Raw genomic sequence first — 14166 nt, 5'->3', positions numbered from 1 at the left:
TTTTGGTGACTTAAATAGTTTGATTTGAATGTGGTTTAAAATTTAAAAAGGTAGATTTTTTTGCCCACCCGTACTAAATATATTTTCTAATCTTCGAAAATGACAATATGTGCCGCACAAAATGTCATAGACTTAAAGGATCTGTTTGGCTAAACTTCTTAAATAAGTTCTTTTGAAAAAGGAGTTTAAAATTTAAGGACTTTTATTAATATTAATTTTTAAATAAATTATTTTGAGTTTGGATAGTTATTATGAAAGTCATTGTTTTAAAGTTGTATATTAAATAAAAATGATAAAATAACTTTTGAAAATAGGAGAAGTCACATTTTTTAATTTCTTCAAAAAAATTCTTAAATAACTTTTTAAAAAGTTAAAAATTTATCTAAAATATTGTACCAAATATATTAATGTAATTTTCTATAAGTCAAAAATTGAAAAAAAAAAGTAACTTTTTGGTATTTCCCAAACCGACTTGTCTTTTTACCTAAAAATATTAACACTATTGACGACTACTCAATACAGACCATTTTACCACTGATACTTTCGTCGCGAAACCACCACTTCGGCCACTTCTGCCGCCATTGCACATTCCGATATAATCCACCGTCGCCGAAACTCTTGAAGCTCCGGCGACTCCGATGAATCTTCTGTTGTGAACGCCAAATCACTCCATCGAACAAGAAATGGAATCTAGCTCCGGCAGCAATCACCGCGATTTGGCTGAGGAAAGCGAGAGAAGCATGGCCGCGGTTCATGATCAACCAGAGCCCTGCACCACCGGCGGCGGTGACGACGACGATCCACTCGAGAGAAGCTCCGAGGTTTTGGCGAAGGGATTGTCATCGATGCTCTCGTCCGTCATCAAGGACTTCGATTTCAGAGCACGAGAAACTCTTGGCAGCCAGGACCAGCTCTCCTCCGCCATCGATCGTCTCACTCGAGGTTGTTACAATTTACAACTGGTTAATTTAGTTTGTTACGTTATCTTTTAAGCTTCGTGTGATTCGAATTTTGAAGAATAGCAAGTGTTAGTCATTGATTGAAAATTATTAGCGACCTGACATAAGAATTAAGAAATTGAATCCGTTTATAATTTATATTGCTTTGGTTATAATTATATTTTTCTTACTTAAATTTTGATACGGTCGTGTAATTAGTGTTTAAATTTTATAATAAATTATCAATTATGCAAAATCAATACTAATCTTCTGTTGGTAGTTTGCACTTTGCAGTCACTTGGATAATTAGTGTAATTGCAAATTTGATTTTGGTAAATCTGGGAGAAATATCAAGTGTGGCCTTAAACGATAAATCAAATAATGTGTTTTCTGTGACCTGTGTCTCAGATGCAATTTTGTGTATGTACATTGACAGGTTGTTGAGTTCAAAAGTATTGTCATTTGTTTTCTTTGTTACAGTAAGGAGTTGTCATGGGTGAAAATCTGAATTGGTCAATGAAGTAGTAACATTGTCTCTTAACTGTCTAAACAGTGTTCTTCTTTCAAGCTACTATTGAACCAAAAGTAGCATGATTCTGGGACATAATAAAGGAATATCCACTTCTCTAGTTATAGAAGCAGTTCTGAGGTTTAGTTATGAGGTTGTAACTTGTAAGAGAAACAGTCAGTCCACTACTACTGTGCATGTCTCAGCCATGTTGACTGCCTCGGAATCACTCAAACCTAAGACAACAGTGAGGCAACTAGGCACTTTCACTGCTTGGGGAGGGCTTTTTGTGTTGCAGTATTTTCTTTTAATCTTTATTTTAGAAACTCAGAAATGGCATGAGAGATTAGGACATGATTGTTATCTTACATACACACTGGGAATAAAGAATATTGTGTGTAACATATGAAGATGAATCATCTTTTGCCCCTGTCTGGTTTTTCGGTCTGCACCTTACCAAAGGCCTTCTTATGAAAGTAAAACAAATATTCATGCAAAGTTGCCTGCCTCAGGAAGGTAATTTTCCCCTTTGTCCATTTGCAGGAATGTAAACCAAACAAGTCAGTAGTATATTCAGATTCCCAAGGGTCAACAAAAGTATGATTTCTATGGTTGGATCTGTCCTTGTTATCATAGTATTAATCTTTTTTATCTTTATATTTATCACTAACAAAGTGGCTGGGGCAAAAGAACTGCCACTTGAACACAATATATATTCCTACCAGGGAAAAAAAATGCCACTTGGTCATAATATATATTCTCAAAATTACCCTTTTGTTATAATTTGGTCTTTTAAATTTCAAGCAAAAAAATAACGCAATTGCGGTTATATAAAGCTTTTGAATAGAATAACTACCTTTACGCAGTTTTCCTTTAACTTAACTTTTAAATTATTCCTTTTCTGAATTTATACTAGGCATGGAGCGCCTATCAAGGTTTTAATTTATATGGTTAGATCTTTCCTTGTTATTATAGTACTAATGTACTTTATACTTTTGTTCTTCTGACAAGTATCAGAAGATGGATTTTTGTATCGGTTAAATTAAGTCTCTTAGCAAATAGAAGATAGTTTAAGTTAGTTTTAGTCCTGGCTTTATATAGCTTTGCTAACCTTATCATTGCTAACACCAGAATACATTTCATTTGATCTAAGTGAATGCTTTACCATGAAGCGTCAATCCTCTGCAGGACTACTACAGTACTAAAATTAACTAAGCCAGAAGATTAGGGCACCAGAAATCAGATTTAGATATTTCCACAGCATAAGAAAATAATATATTACTTCAATTTTCTAGTAAGATTTACATATACCTTGTCTGCATGATGATAAAAACTTGTTCCTTGGCAATATGCACTTGGTTGGCATGCTAAACTAGCTTCTGTATTATACCTGTTTTGGTTCCATTTGCTGTCATGCCATAATGTCATTTCTTAAATCTCTGTCTACAATTTGCTGACTCGAAATCCATCTTTCTTTTGGCAGAACTTGATCAATTACTTGAAGATGCACCTTTACCGTTCATAATGCAACATGCTGCTAAGATTTCTAGTATTAGGAAGAGAGTTTCATCACTGAATTTACTTCTAAAATCCATACAAGGGCGGATTGATAACATAGACCGCATAATGTCAATTGGCACCACTCATGGTATATACTTGTCTCCAGAGGCCCAATTCTATAGTCATTTCTTAATATTAACTAGTGCTAGTTTTGGTTTTTTATTTTTTGGATAAAAGTATAATTTTTGTCTCTTAACATTTTCAAAAAGTTTCAAATTGGTAACATTTAATTTATTTCAATTTTATCCTTCGACATTGACATCATATGACGTGACAATCATAAATTGACGTGCTTATTTGAATTTTATCTCTAATATTTCAAATATATTTCAATTCTATCCTTGGACATTCACATCATATGACGTGACAATCATAAGTTGATGTGTCACTAACACGTCAATATAGCGTTGCGCTAACCCCCAATGGGATAACTGAAACATATTAGAAATGCTAGAGACAAAATTGAAATAAGTTAAACGTTATGGGCAATTTTGAAACTTATCGAAAAGATTAGGTACAAAAAACATATATCCTCGTTTTTTTTTTTTTTCCTTCATATATATAATTATTCATCCCCTTTCATCATATGCAGTTTTATTGTTCCTAACCAGTTTTTATTTTGAGAAGTTTCCACATTATATTACAAGTCATTGTATTACATACTTGTAGTAGTTAGAAAGCTAAAAACATGGAAAATGGAAAATGAGATGACTCTGAGATGACCTATTATAATTTTGTCCTCCTTTTAAACTGCGGGCATGGTAGCTCTACTCAAATGATTCAGAATTTGTGCTAATAATATATCAGCTTTTCATCTCTTTCTTCTGCATTGCATTATCATTGTTCTGAGTGCTAATATTATATCATCTTTTCATCTATTTCTTGTGCATTGCATTATCATTGTTCTTAGTTTGAATCTGATTATTATTCACATATATCATCTTGACTGGATTTCTCTATAGAAAGCAAGTTTTCTGAGAATAGATTGTCTATGCTTACTAGCTTGGTAGCCATCAAAGATAATTAGAACCCAAGACTATGTATTTTCCCTCTATAAATGAAATACTAAAGACTCCCTTCACATAAGTACGTATAGAAAGCCTGTATATATTCGGGATTAATAATGCTTCTGTCGCGTCATGTAAATTAGCTGAAGTGCATTACCATGTACGACTTCAGGATTACCTTTGCTTCCTTCTTCCTTTTGGTAAGAGAAACTGAGAAAGTTCCTTGACAACTTTTTCCCATTACTCTATCATTGAGCTTTATTATTGAAAGAAAACTCTTGAACCCCACATGTACTTGCCATGAGTAAAAACACTGTCATCAATCAGTATAGCTGACATAGCACAGATCAATCAGCTCACCATGATAATAGTAATCATATCAGATAGCCCAGAAGCCTCGTGGCTGCTCTGGCTTGATATGGAAAGTAGTCAGATTGCATTGTATGCTTAAATTACCTGCTAGATCCTCCAAAGATTTGACATCCCTATTAGTTAGTGTCTACAATGTCATGCTAACGAGGACCAAAGGACTTGAGGTACTGTCTCTGTAAAAGGAAAGGTACCTTGAACTGGTGTGGGTAGGCTACTAGACAAACTGACCAGAAAAGCCAGGCATATGGCTATCTGATTCAGATCACTGATAATTCACCAAAGTGTAGATTATGCCTTTGTAGGTGCTAGGAAAGCAAACATTTCATAAGATATTTTGAAACATGTAGAGTTGGATAGTATTGTCTAAGTACTTGTTATAAGACTAATTTTTGCAGTTATGGGTGGCTTGTGCCACATTTTGCTCCTTCAAACAATAGACTAGCATTGGATTCCTAATATGCATTGATTACAATAATTTGTATACCTTCATCCCTTTTTTGACCGGTATTCTTAGTAGTTTACCAAGATGTTTCATTTGTGATTTTGCAGAGAAGACAACCCCTGAAGGTTCTGAGTGAAACGTCAACATCTGGATCAACTTCAATTGTCTCCAATCTCCATACGTGTACTTTTGTAATGCACCCTTAACCCCTTGAGTTGTATTATTCTTAGGCATGTATTTGCATGGGTGTCAGTTAAAGATTCCTAATTGGCATTCATTACAAGTGTGTATTCAGGTTGCTTTTGATCATCAGTGTTATTGCTTAATTTCCAGTACGATCAAGGAGTTACTTTTGATTTTCATATTTAATTTTTTAGTATGATCAAGACTTCTAAAGGGAGTTGAAGCGGTCATTGATCCATTATATGGATGAGGATGGCTTGTTTCGTGATCGTAACTCCCTTCATGCCTAGAGCAACACGGTATGACCCTAACTCCCTGTTAGTTAAATCTGGTACAATCTAAATTCTAAAATAAAGAAAAAAGAGTTATAATTCATTTACTAATGAAATCTGTGTTAAATTGAATTGCGATAACTTTAAACTAGGCTTCCTTGGGATCTAGCTCTCTTTGCTGGAAGGATAATCTTTGATTCAGTCACTCTTACTTAAAAATCTCAAACTCAAGTATATAATTGGATGACCATATAAAATTTTTTATACTGCAAATGTATAGTAATTGCACTCAATTCAATTTGCTTGCAGATAGTTTTGTTGCATTTAAGGATCTGTAAATTTAATCACCTTTTATGGTATTTATAATCCAAGTCATTGTATTTTCATATGTATCCCTTTTAATACATGAAGCAGTCATCTCATTCCCTACAGCTACAAAACGAAATAAAATGAAGAAAACAGGAAACCATAACACGGTGGGGCTTATTTGCAGGTGCCCCATCTAAAGTAGCATGCCCTGTTGGTTGGTAACAAATTGGCCCATTTAATTTTCCTGAACTACTGAAACAATGTTCAACCCAGTTCCATTAAACTCTAGGGTCCACCATAGATGGGGATATATAGGCTCATAAGCAATGCATATATCCGAACCCCTATCACCACCCCCCCCCCCCCCCCAAAAAAACCAAAAAGATAAAAAAAAGTGCAATGCATATAGCCATATATATAGGAGCAGGAGATTCGAACAATTTTGATGAGGCATGCAAATTTTCGGATGCATTACCAAATCTTTATTACTTGGAACAATTGGCCTCAGTTATGCTTGGTTTACTATTGTCGCTTTGTTGCATAAACTGAAATAAAAATAACCCTTCTGATTCATCTGCGGTAAAACCGTAAAAAGTTGTCCATGGTGTACAAAATTCCAAAGGGACCCAAACCCATCACTGTTTATTGCATACTCTAGCATACATAACAACAACAAATTATACTTCACAGTCCAGCTCATATAGATACTGTGATGTGACCTCTGTAGTTCACATGCCCCCACACTGTAGTACGTACTTCATATAGGAAATAAGCATTATTCTATTAATAAAACATCATCCATGCACTTGGTCTTGAATCTGGTAAAGAAAGACACTGGAATGCAGATCAAAATGAAGGATAGGGATATATTCCCAAGTCAAGCCATATCTTTTCCCAAATTCTATGTCAAAAAGAAAAGTTTGTGGAAAGTGAAAAGGACTAATTAATAATAGTACTAATTTGATTAATTTAATCACTTGCATGTTAACTAATATATAGCTTTACCATGAAGATATTATTAATTATTTGTCTGTCTTCCTCATCTTAGATACCAACCAACCCCACCCGTTTTTCTTAGCCGTTGGCATTTTAGCAAGAGCACCCAGCCACCCACGCTTTCTCATGCCTTTTTTTGTAAAATGACCCACACTCTCCGTATACAAGAGAGAGAAAGGTTTAGGGGGGCAGTGATGCATATGATAGGGTCGAAGGTATTGGAGGAAGGGGAATCTATGTAGAGGCCCCGGACTGTGCATTAGCACGTTCTTTCTTTGATGCCCCAAAACTCTCTTCAGCCTTTTGCAGGCAGGCTCTTTAATTATTTAATTGCAAACAAAACCCAAGTTGTATTATATATGCTATGTGACACAGAATCGGATCACCAAGATCACGCTTTAAATACGCGCCCCCGTTACGTAACAAAGAAACTATACGCTCCCTTATTGAATATTTAATCAGTTGTGGGGGGGGCCTCTGTTACTGGGTTAGACATTGTTGTTCTCTTCCATTAATTTCCCCTGGGGCTGCTTTTCAGCTGATTTACCTCGCAAGATGGACATGATTGCACGTATCCTCAATCCTATATAAAGTGAAGAGAAAGTAATGACAAAGTTGAGCTCACTAACCAAAAGAACCAAACTATTATAAGTCACATCACACCATCCTGACCAGGGCTTCCATGGGGCAATTAAGAACGGGGATTTAATGAGCAAACTTGGCAAGAATCCAGGGTTTATTTTGGATACCGGGTTTCATTTAGGGTAGTGAAGTGACCCCACAGGCCACATTACAAAGGCCACAGCATTTTCCTCCAATGGTGAAAGGACACAACTGCCCCCCTTGTGATGCTGCCGTATTGAGACACACCAATATACCCCGAAGCAAAATAACTATATATTATCAAAAGATGTGACGGCAGGTGCATCCATTTTCACGTTGTCACAAAGCCCAAACTCGAATGGGAACAAATGTGATGGGTGGTATAATAGGAGTACCACCACTTATGACTGGTCAAACACCACACCCGTATCATATCATATAGTGCATCAAAATCTGAGCTTGATTAAAACCCAGAAAAAAATTTGAGTAGGGAACTATAAGTTAACAAATCCATTACTGCAATGCAATGTGGCATTAGCACTGCATATGCTATCTATGAGCAGCCAAAGGTAGGTTGGGTATCTTACGGCTTACTTTGGTGTCGATGAGCTACAATTATAGGCTTGAAAGTTGCAAATCTACTAGCTATGCTACAATGCTACTAGTTTGCAAAGCTATACAACCCAACAAAATGATTCATAGGTTCTAATGCTATGTACCTATGCCATGGATGCAAAGATGTCAAATCAATAGTGGGGATTAGTTTCCATAGCCACCGCATAGCGCCAACCCTAAGCCCAAACCCCAAAGCATGCGCAAGTGAAAGATGGGACGGGACTCCGCTAGACAAATACCACGGCACCCTCTGCTGGACAATGACAAATGAGATTTTTGTGCAAAACGAACTCGTGTTTGGACCATATAAATATTTTTACACAATTAAAAAATTAATATTCGCGATGATAAGCTATGATCCCATCCACGTTAGTGTTTTAATAAAATAAAATAAAAACGAAAAGACCTTTTACAAACGATATTAGTATGCACATAATTGATAATTCACATTTTGCTTTTTATTTCGATGAGTAAAGGCATAACTAGTGGAAGAACAATAATACGTATAAGTTATAACATGCTAAGAAATTAAGTGTGAAAAAAAGAGTTAAGAATTCATTTATAACTAAAGAATTATCTATTATATTAACAAGTTACTCGAAAACATTCTTATAAGGGTGTCATTAACGAGCCAAGATTCATTTTATAATCCGATTTGTATAGATTGCATTGTGTAGATTTAAAAGAAGAGTACTGATTAAAATTTATTACCAATACTGTCATCATTCATTATCATTCATTATACATAGAGCCGAATATGAAATTACTCAATTAAATAATTAAACCCCGCAGAACCATCCACATGTGATCTGGCTTACGGTGGGTAGGCTCAAAAGTGTGGCAACATGTTAGCCACGTGGTTTTAGGCTTTTAGCATATTTCTGTTCAAAAATGCCATTGAGAAACATTGAAGAGTGATTACGATTTTCCTTTCCTTGTATTTTTGTTTTCTTTTATATGGCTTCTTTTGTTGAGAATTGTTAGGTTGATGTCTATTGTCCAAGTCCTGTAGGAGAGGGAAAGGAAGCGTTCAAAATCTTCCAAACGGGTAGGAATTGATATGTGGAAGCTTATTCATGAATGGTGAATCAATAAAGGCAACTAACTAGATAAGGTCTAATTCAATGTTAATCAAGTGATACCATGTCTAGCCCCATAGTACCACGGAACAAGAAACCATTTCCATCACAAAGGGGAGAATAAGATAAAGAAGAGAAGGGGTCCAAAGGCAATGAACTTTTGAACATTATATCCTTCAATAATGCACTTGGATAGCATATATATTGCTTTGCAGCACACAGCAAGTGGACCTACCATATCTAATTAGAGATGGACCCATACCAGGATAATCATGTCTCTTGGGTGTTAGATCTTTTCACTTCAATGGGAGATTGAAGTGAAACAATTTTATCAAAAAGATAAAAATGAAAAACAAACATGTGAGAACAAAGATGACCAAATTTGTGGATGTTCTCCCATCCATCCACCAAGATCTTGGGACACACACAAAAAGTAAACTTAATGGTGAGATCATGTTAAATTATTCATTGAAGGATGGTAATCCCTTCTGGGAACTTATACCATGTCCCCAATCAAAGTACACATTTTGATTAAAAGTAAAGAAACTTGACCCACCTCAATTGAATCTTCCATCAAGGTCACACACTCAGCTCATGTGTGGACCACCGACCACTCAGCCCAGTGAGTAAATTCTACCACTAAAATAAAATCCCAATATATATATATAATATTTGTCATTTAGCATACGTAAATAATCGAGTTTGAATGCAAACACTGTAAAAAAAATAAAATAGTAGTAGACATGAAGGTTTGGGATCAGACTGACGTGCAATAAAATAATTCAGCAGAGCTGGCGCCTTTGTTTGAATCTTAGCATCATTTCCCAAAACTTCACACACTAAAAACAACTAAAGGAAAAAATATGTTTAAAAGGAAAAGATCAATTAAAAACTGTAAAAAAAAACTTAGATGCGGACAGACTAGATAAGCACAACATGATGCTACTACTGTATACTACTACAGTCTACAGATCTTGAATATTTTAAAAAGAAAATACAAAATAAAAATTCACATTTAGTAAATAAATTAGCAAAAAGAAAGAGCAAAAGAGAATTTGTAGATTCCATTCCATGTGTTCCTGGTCAGAAAAAATTACAAGCAGCAGCCATAGAATTGCACTGGAAAAATCTCAACAAAGTTAGAAACAAAAACAGGAAAAACATCATCATAATTATCAGCATCATCTAAAATTGACCATTATTTACATGAATCTAAGGCTCCTGTTAATTAAAAACAACCAAAAAAAAAGCAACTAGTCCCTTCCCCCTCTCCGAATCAATCACCAATACCCTGCAATATCTCCATTCCAAACATTAGAAGAACCAAAAAAACAACACAGATTAATTAGTAGAAGTAACAAAAAAAAGGACCAGAAAAAAGGATCAAAATAAAAATTAAACCCTAAGCAACTGTTACCCTCTCTTTTCGCCTTTTCTTTTCATTTACTTTTCTTTGTTTTGTGTCATTTGACTCAATTTCGATCGCAACGGTTCCTACCCTTACTCCCTCCTCCAACATTATTATTGCCAACTGAACCACCTTCTTTCTTCTGTGGTGAACCGAAAAGCTGCCCGAACCCGAAAACCGAACCGGATTTCGAACTGCCACGGAGAGAACAGACCGGAACGTTGAGAACTGGAGTGACCCTAACGTTGGAGGAGTAGGACCGCTCCATTCCCCTCTGCTTGAACCTTGGGCCGCCATTGTTGAAGCTGCTTGGGCTGCTTGAGCTCCGTTCCAAGCTCTGGAACACGATCTTGCCAGAAGAGTTCATCCGCGGGCTGTCCACCGACACGCCCCTACTGCAAGCTCCGGGACCCGATTCTGATCTTCGGATCGGGCTCCGGCCAACCCGGTTCGTCGTGTGCGGGTCCGAAGATCCCGGTTTCGCGTCGAATGAGTTCGCCCGGGGCTTTACGAGCCGGATCCGTGGGTGGTTCGGGTTCCGATGGAGCGAGATCGGGTTCGGGTTTGTGTTAGGGTTTGGTTTTTCGGAGTCTAATGAGAGTCGTGGAAGCTCTTCGTGCTCGTGGCCCGAGGAAGAGGATGATAGAGAGAGGCGTGAGGAAGAGATTGAGAGGGATTCACAATCTGAATGGTCCTTCGTCAGCAACGGCGCGTTTTCGGAGGAAAACGACGTCGTTTTCGAGGCGGCGCCACGGTGGAGGAAGAGTTTCAATGATTTAGATGACGAAGACGACGACGTCGTCGCTTTAGATGAAACGGTTGTGCTTTGGTAGAGCTTCTTGAGGCCGAGGAGCTCCCTCCAGCGGCTAGAGCATCTCGGGGCTTTAGGAGAGAAGAGGTAAGGATCCGCGCCGGTGAGTGAGTCGCCGGCCGCGGAGTAGGAGGAGGAATCGAGTCTCCGGCGAATGTTGGTTGTTTCCGGCGATGAGGAGGGGTTGTTTTTGTGGTTGGTAGTGGTGGTGCTGTTTAGGGATGGTAGGTTGAGGGGTACGAGCTTCCCGTCGGAGAAGAGCTGGTCGGCGGAGAGCATCGCAGCGGGGGGTCCGTCGAGACCGCGGAACTCGAAGTCGGGTTCTGGATCCGGGTCGTGGATCGGGTCTGATGACTTGGATCCAGAAGGTTCCTCTTTGCTGAATGAGAGACGGGGACTGAGCCAGCTGCCGTAGGAGAAGTTCTCGGGCGGCGGGACGAGTCCCATGTTGTTGACGCAGGCGGAAGCCATGGTGTGGCGTGGATCATGTACTGTTGGGGTTGCTACTGTGTGATTTATGCAAGTGGGAGTAGCGGTACACGCACAGTGACTGTGAGTGAAGTGTAATACTGTGTTTGCAGTGGTGTATGTTAGAGAGTGAGAGAAAATGGAAATGGGTGGAGAATGATGAAGTTGTTGGTGAGAGGATTGAATGGTTAGGGTGCCATGGTTGGTGGCTGAGTCAAGGAGGCACACCATATATAACAGTTTTTTCTTTCCACCTACAGGGAAACTAGGGCCACGTGTCGCTTTCTTCTCTTTCTATTTGAAATATTCAAAAACGAAAAAAAAAAATGTGAGAATTTTGTCCTGAAGAGAGTAATGTGCGAATAAGGACATAAGATGCACCTACACGTATTAAAATGTCCTAAATTAACTAAAATATTGCGCTTATTTTAATAATATTACTTTATAAATTTGATCTTAATATATTACTGATACAAAAAATGTATACATGTATCTTATTATGTATTGTTATATTTAAAAACATAATTATTTGTTAAAACCATTATAAAAATAGTTATTCAAAAAAAATACGTAATTGAACAATTATGTAAATAATTTATCCATCAAAATAAATACTATTTTAATTCTCTTCTTATCCTTAACTATTGTATAATTATTTTTATGCAAATTTTAACTTGCAAATTTATAAGTCTTAAAATAATTACAAACAACACATATAATAACTATTAAAATATATATAAAAGGTATATCAAGAAAAATATAGTAATAATTAAAAATAATATTGAAATATTATTTAATCTCGTTTTATATATGTAGTAATTTATTAATTAATGACAATCTTTTAAATAGAACTCAAATTCGCAGTAAATTAATCCTTTACTAGTCAAATTAGAGAATACCGTGAACAATAATAAAAAAAATAGAATTAGAATGAATTATAACTATATTTTCTTAGAATTGCTAAACTTATACGAAATGCCAAACTTACTAAAAAGAAATCACACATTGTCCGATTTTAAATTACAAATCCAAACAACATTTAACCTTCTTATTTCCATCAATTAGAGTATTTATGTCATGTATGGATTTAGTTTTTGAAATTTCAATTGCGCTATTATTGTTTCCAAGATTGATCTCTATGTACTATAATGGTCCCTCAAACGCTTTTCAATAGTGACTCGACAAACGGAGTGATGAATTGACATTCAACGCTGAATACTGGTGAAACGACGTTGTTTGCTTCTCTCTCTAGAAACTACTTTACATGATACTAACACTTCAAACAATTGCTCCCCTCTTGCCCAAGCTTGAATTCTGCATGAAATAGCATCAGAAATGAGTTGGGTTGGGCCCAAAGTGTTTCAGAAATCGCCCCAAGCGATTTCATCTTTAGTGGGCCACGAGCAGCATCGGCGCGCATGCGTACATGGCGCGTGCGCTCCCCTGAACGCGAAGTAACATATGGCAAATTTTATATCATTTCGAAGCCCCGGATGTTAGCTTTCCAACGCAACTGGAACCGCCTCATTTGGACCTTTGTAGCTCAAGTTATGGTTGATTGAGTGCAAAGAGGTCAGGCTTGACAGCTTTGCGGTTCCTTTATTTCTTCATGAGTTCTCCCACTTTGCATGCTTTTCTCCTCACTTCTTCCATCCAACACTTGCCTTATGAGCTGAAATCACTCAACAAACACATCAAGGCATCGAATGGAATTAAAGTGAATTAAAATCACCAATTTAAAGGCCTAAAAAGCATGTTTTCACATTTAAGCAAAAATAAGGGAGAATTGCAAAACCATGCTATTTCATTGAATAAATGTGAGAAAAGGTGATAAAATCCCCCAAATTAAGCACAAGATAAACCACAAAATTGGAATTTATCAAGTAGTAAATTAAAAAATTGGGACATAAAATATTAATTTGAACTCTAATTAAAATCCTTAAAAATTACTTTAAAATATCATTTGTTATACTAAAATACTATTTAATTTAAAATCAAATACCTTAAACAAAATTATAAGATATTAAGATTAATTTCCTTTATTTTTAAAACTTAAAGTATCGAATTATAAAAATATTAACTATTTGAATTAAATCATATAAAATTCTCATTATTTCATAACTACTAATATTATAATTTAAATATAGGAAATAACTCAATAATTATAAAATTGAATAAGATTTTTAATTTATTTCAAATTCAATTATTTAAAAATTTACTTTAATAATCTTTAATAACATGATTTATGAAATTCAACTGTAAATAAATATATGATTTGAAATTAATTCATAATAAGACTATTCAAAAGTTTTGGGTCTTAAAGATCCAACACTATATAATATTGTTCTGCTATTTCTGCTTTGAATGCGCTTGTTCTTTTCTGCTTAACACTGCTTGTTCTACTTGAATGGATTACTATATCAAATTGGTATGCATGCTAATACTGCTTTTATGCAAAAATATTACAATTGTTAGTTTAGATGGGAGATTTTTCTATTTCTTCTCTTACGCATCAACATTCACCTCATTTTCATATCTAAAGGAAACCGTCTCAAGATTGAATCATTATCAACTGATTAAACTCATTTCTAAAAC

At 36.0% G+C, this 14166-nt stretch overlaps 2 protein-coding genes and 1 non-coding gene across 5 annotated transcripts; 1 reads left to right on the top strand and 2 right to left on the bottom strand.

The window, feature by feature from the left end:
* Window positions 1-486: 486 nt before the first annotated feature.
* Window positions 487-5668, top strand: LOC112772637 (uncharacterized). Of its 3 annotated transcripts, XR_011875934.1 has the most exons (5): window positions 487-942; window positions 2930-3094; window positions 4935-5018; window positions 5205-5309; window positions 5435-5668. XR_011875934.1 is itself a non-coding variant. In XM_025817604.3 (3 exons), the coding sequence occupies exons 1-3, from the start codon at window positions 684-686 to the stop codon at window positions 4961-4963; spliced, it is 453 nt and encodes a 150-aa protein (XP_025673389.1). In that variant the 5' UTR covers window positions 487-683; the 3' UTR covers window positions 4964-5162. The 3 variants fall into 3 exon arrangements, 1 of the variants encoding a protein (XP_025673389.1); XR_011875933.1 differs by having other exon boundaries at window positions 5205-5668; XM_025817604.3 differs by lacking the exons at window positions 5205-5309; window positions 5435-5668 and having other exon boundaries at window positions 4935-5162.
* A 3966-nt stretch (window positions 5669-9634) lies between these two features.
* Window positions 9635-9713, bottom strand: LOC112774555 (small nucleolar RNA Z122). The gene has a single exon (XR_003189038.1). It is a non-coding gene; the product is annotated as a small nucleolar RNA Z122 (small nucleolar RNA).
* A 212-nt stretch (window positions 9714-9925) lies between these two features.
* LOC112769374 (uncharacterized) lies at window positions 9926-12014 on the bottom strand. The gene has a single exon (XM_025813883.3). The coding sequence runs from the start codon at window positions 11800-11802 to the stop codon at window positions 10357-10359; it is 1446 nt and encodes a 481-aa protein (XP_025669668.1). The 5' UTR covers window positions 11803-12014; the 3' UTR covers window positions 9926-10356.
* Window positions 12015-14166: the final 2152 nt, after the last annotated feature.

The sequence above is a fragment of the Arachis hypogaea genome, chromosome 18 (genome assembly GCF_003086295.3).
Source record: "Arachis hypogaea cultivar Tifrunner chromosome 18, arahy.Tifrunner.gnm2.J5K5, whole genome shotgun sequence".
NCBI classification, from domain to species: Eukaryota; Viridiplantae; Streptophyta; class Magnoliopsida; order Fabales; family Fabaceae; genus Arachis; species Arachis hypogaea.
Note: the sequence above shows the minus strand (reverse complement) of the source record. Positions and strands in the feature narration are given on the sequence as shown.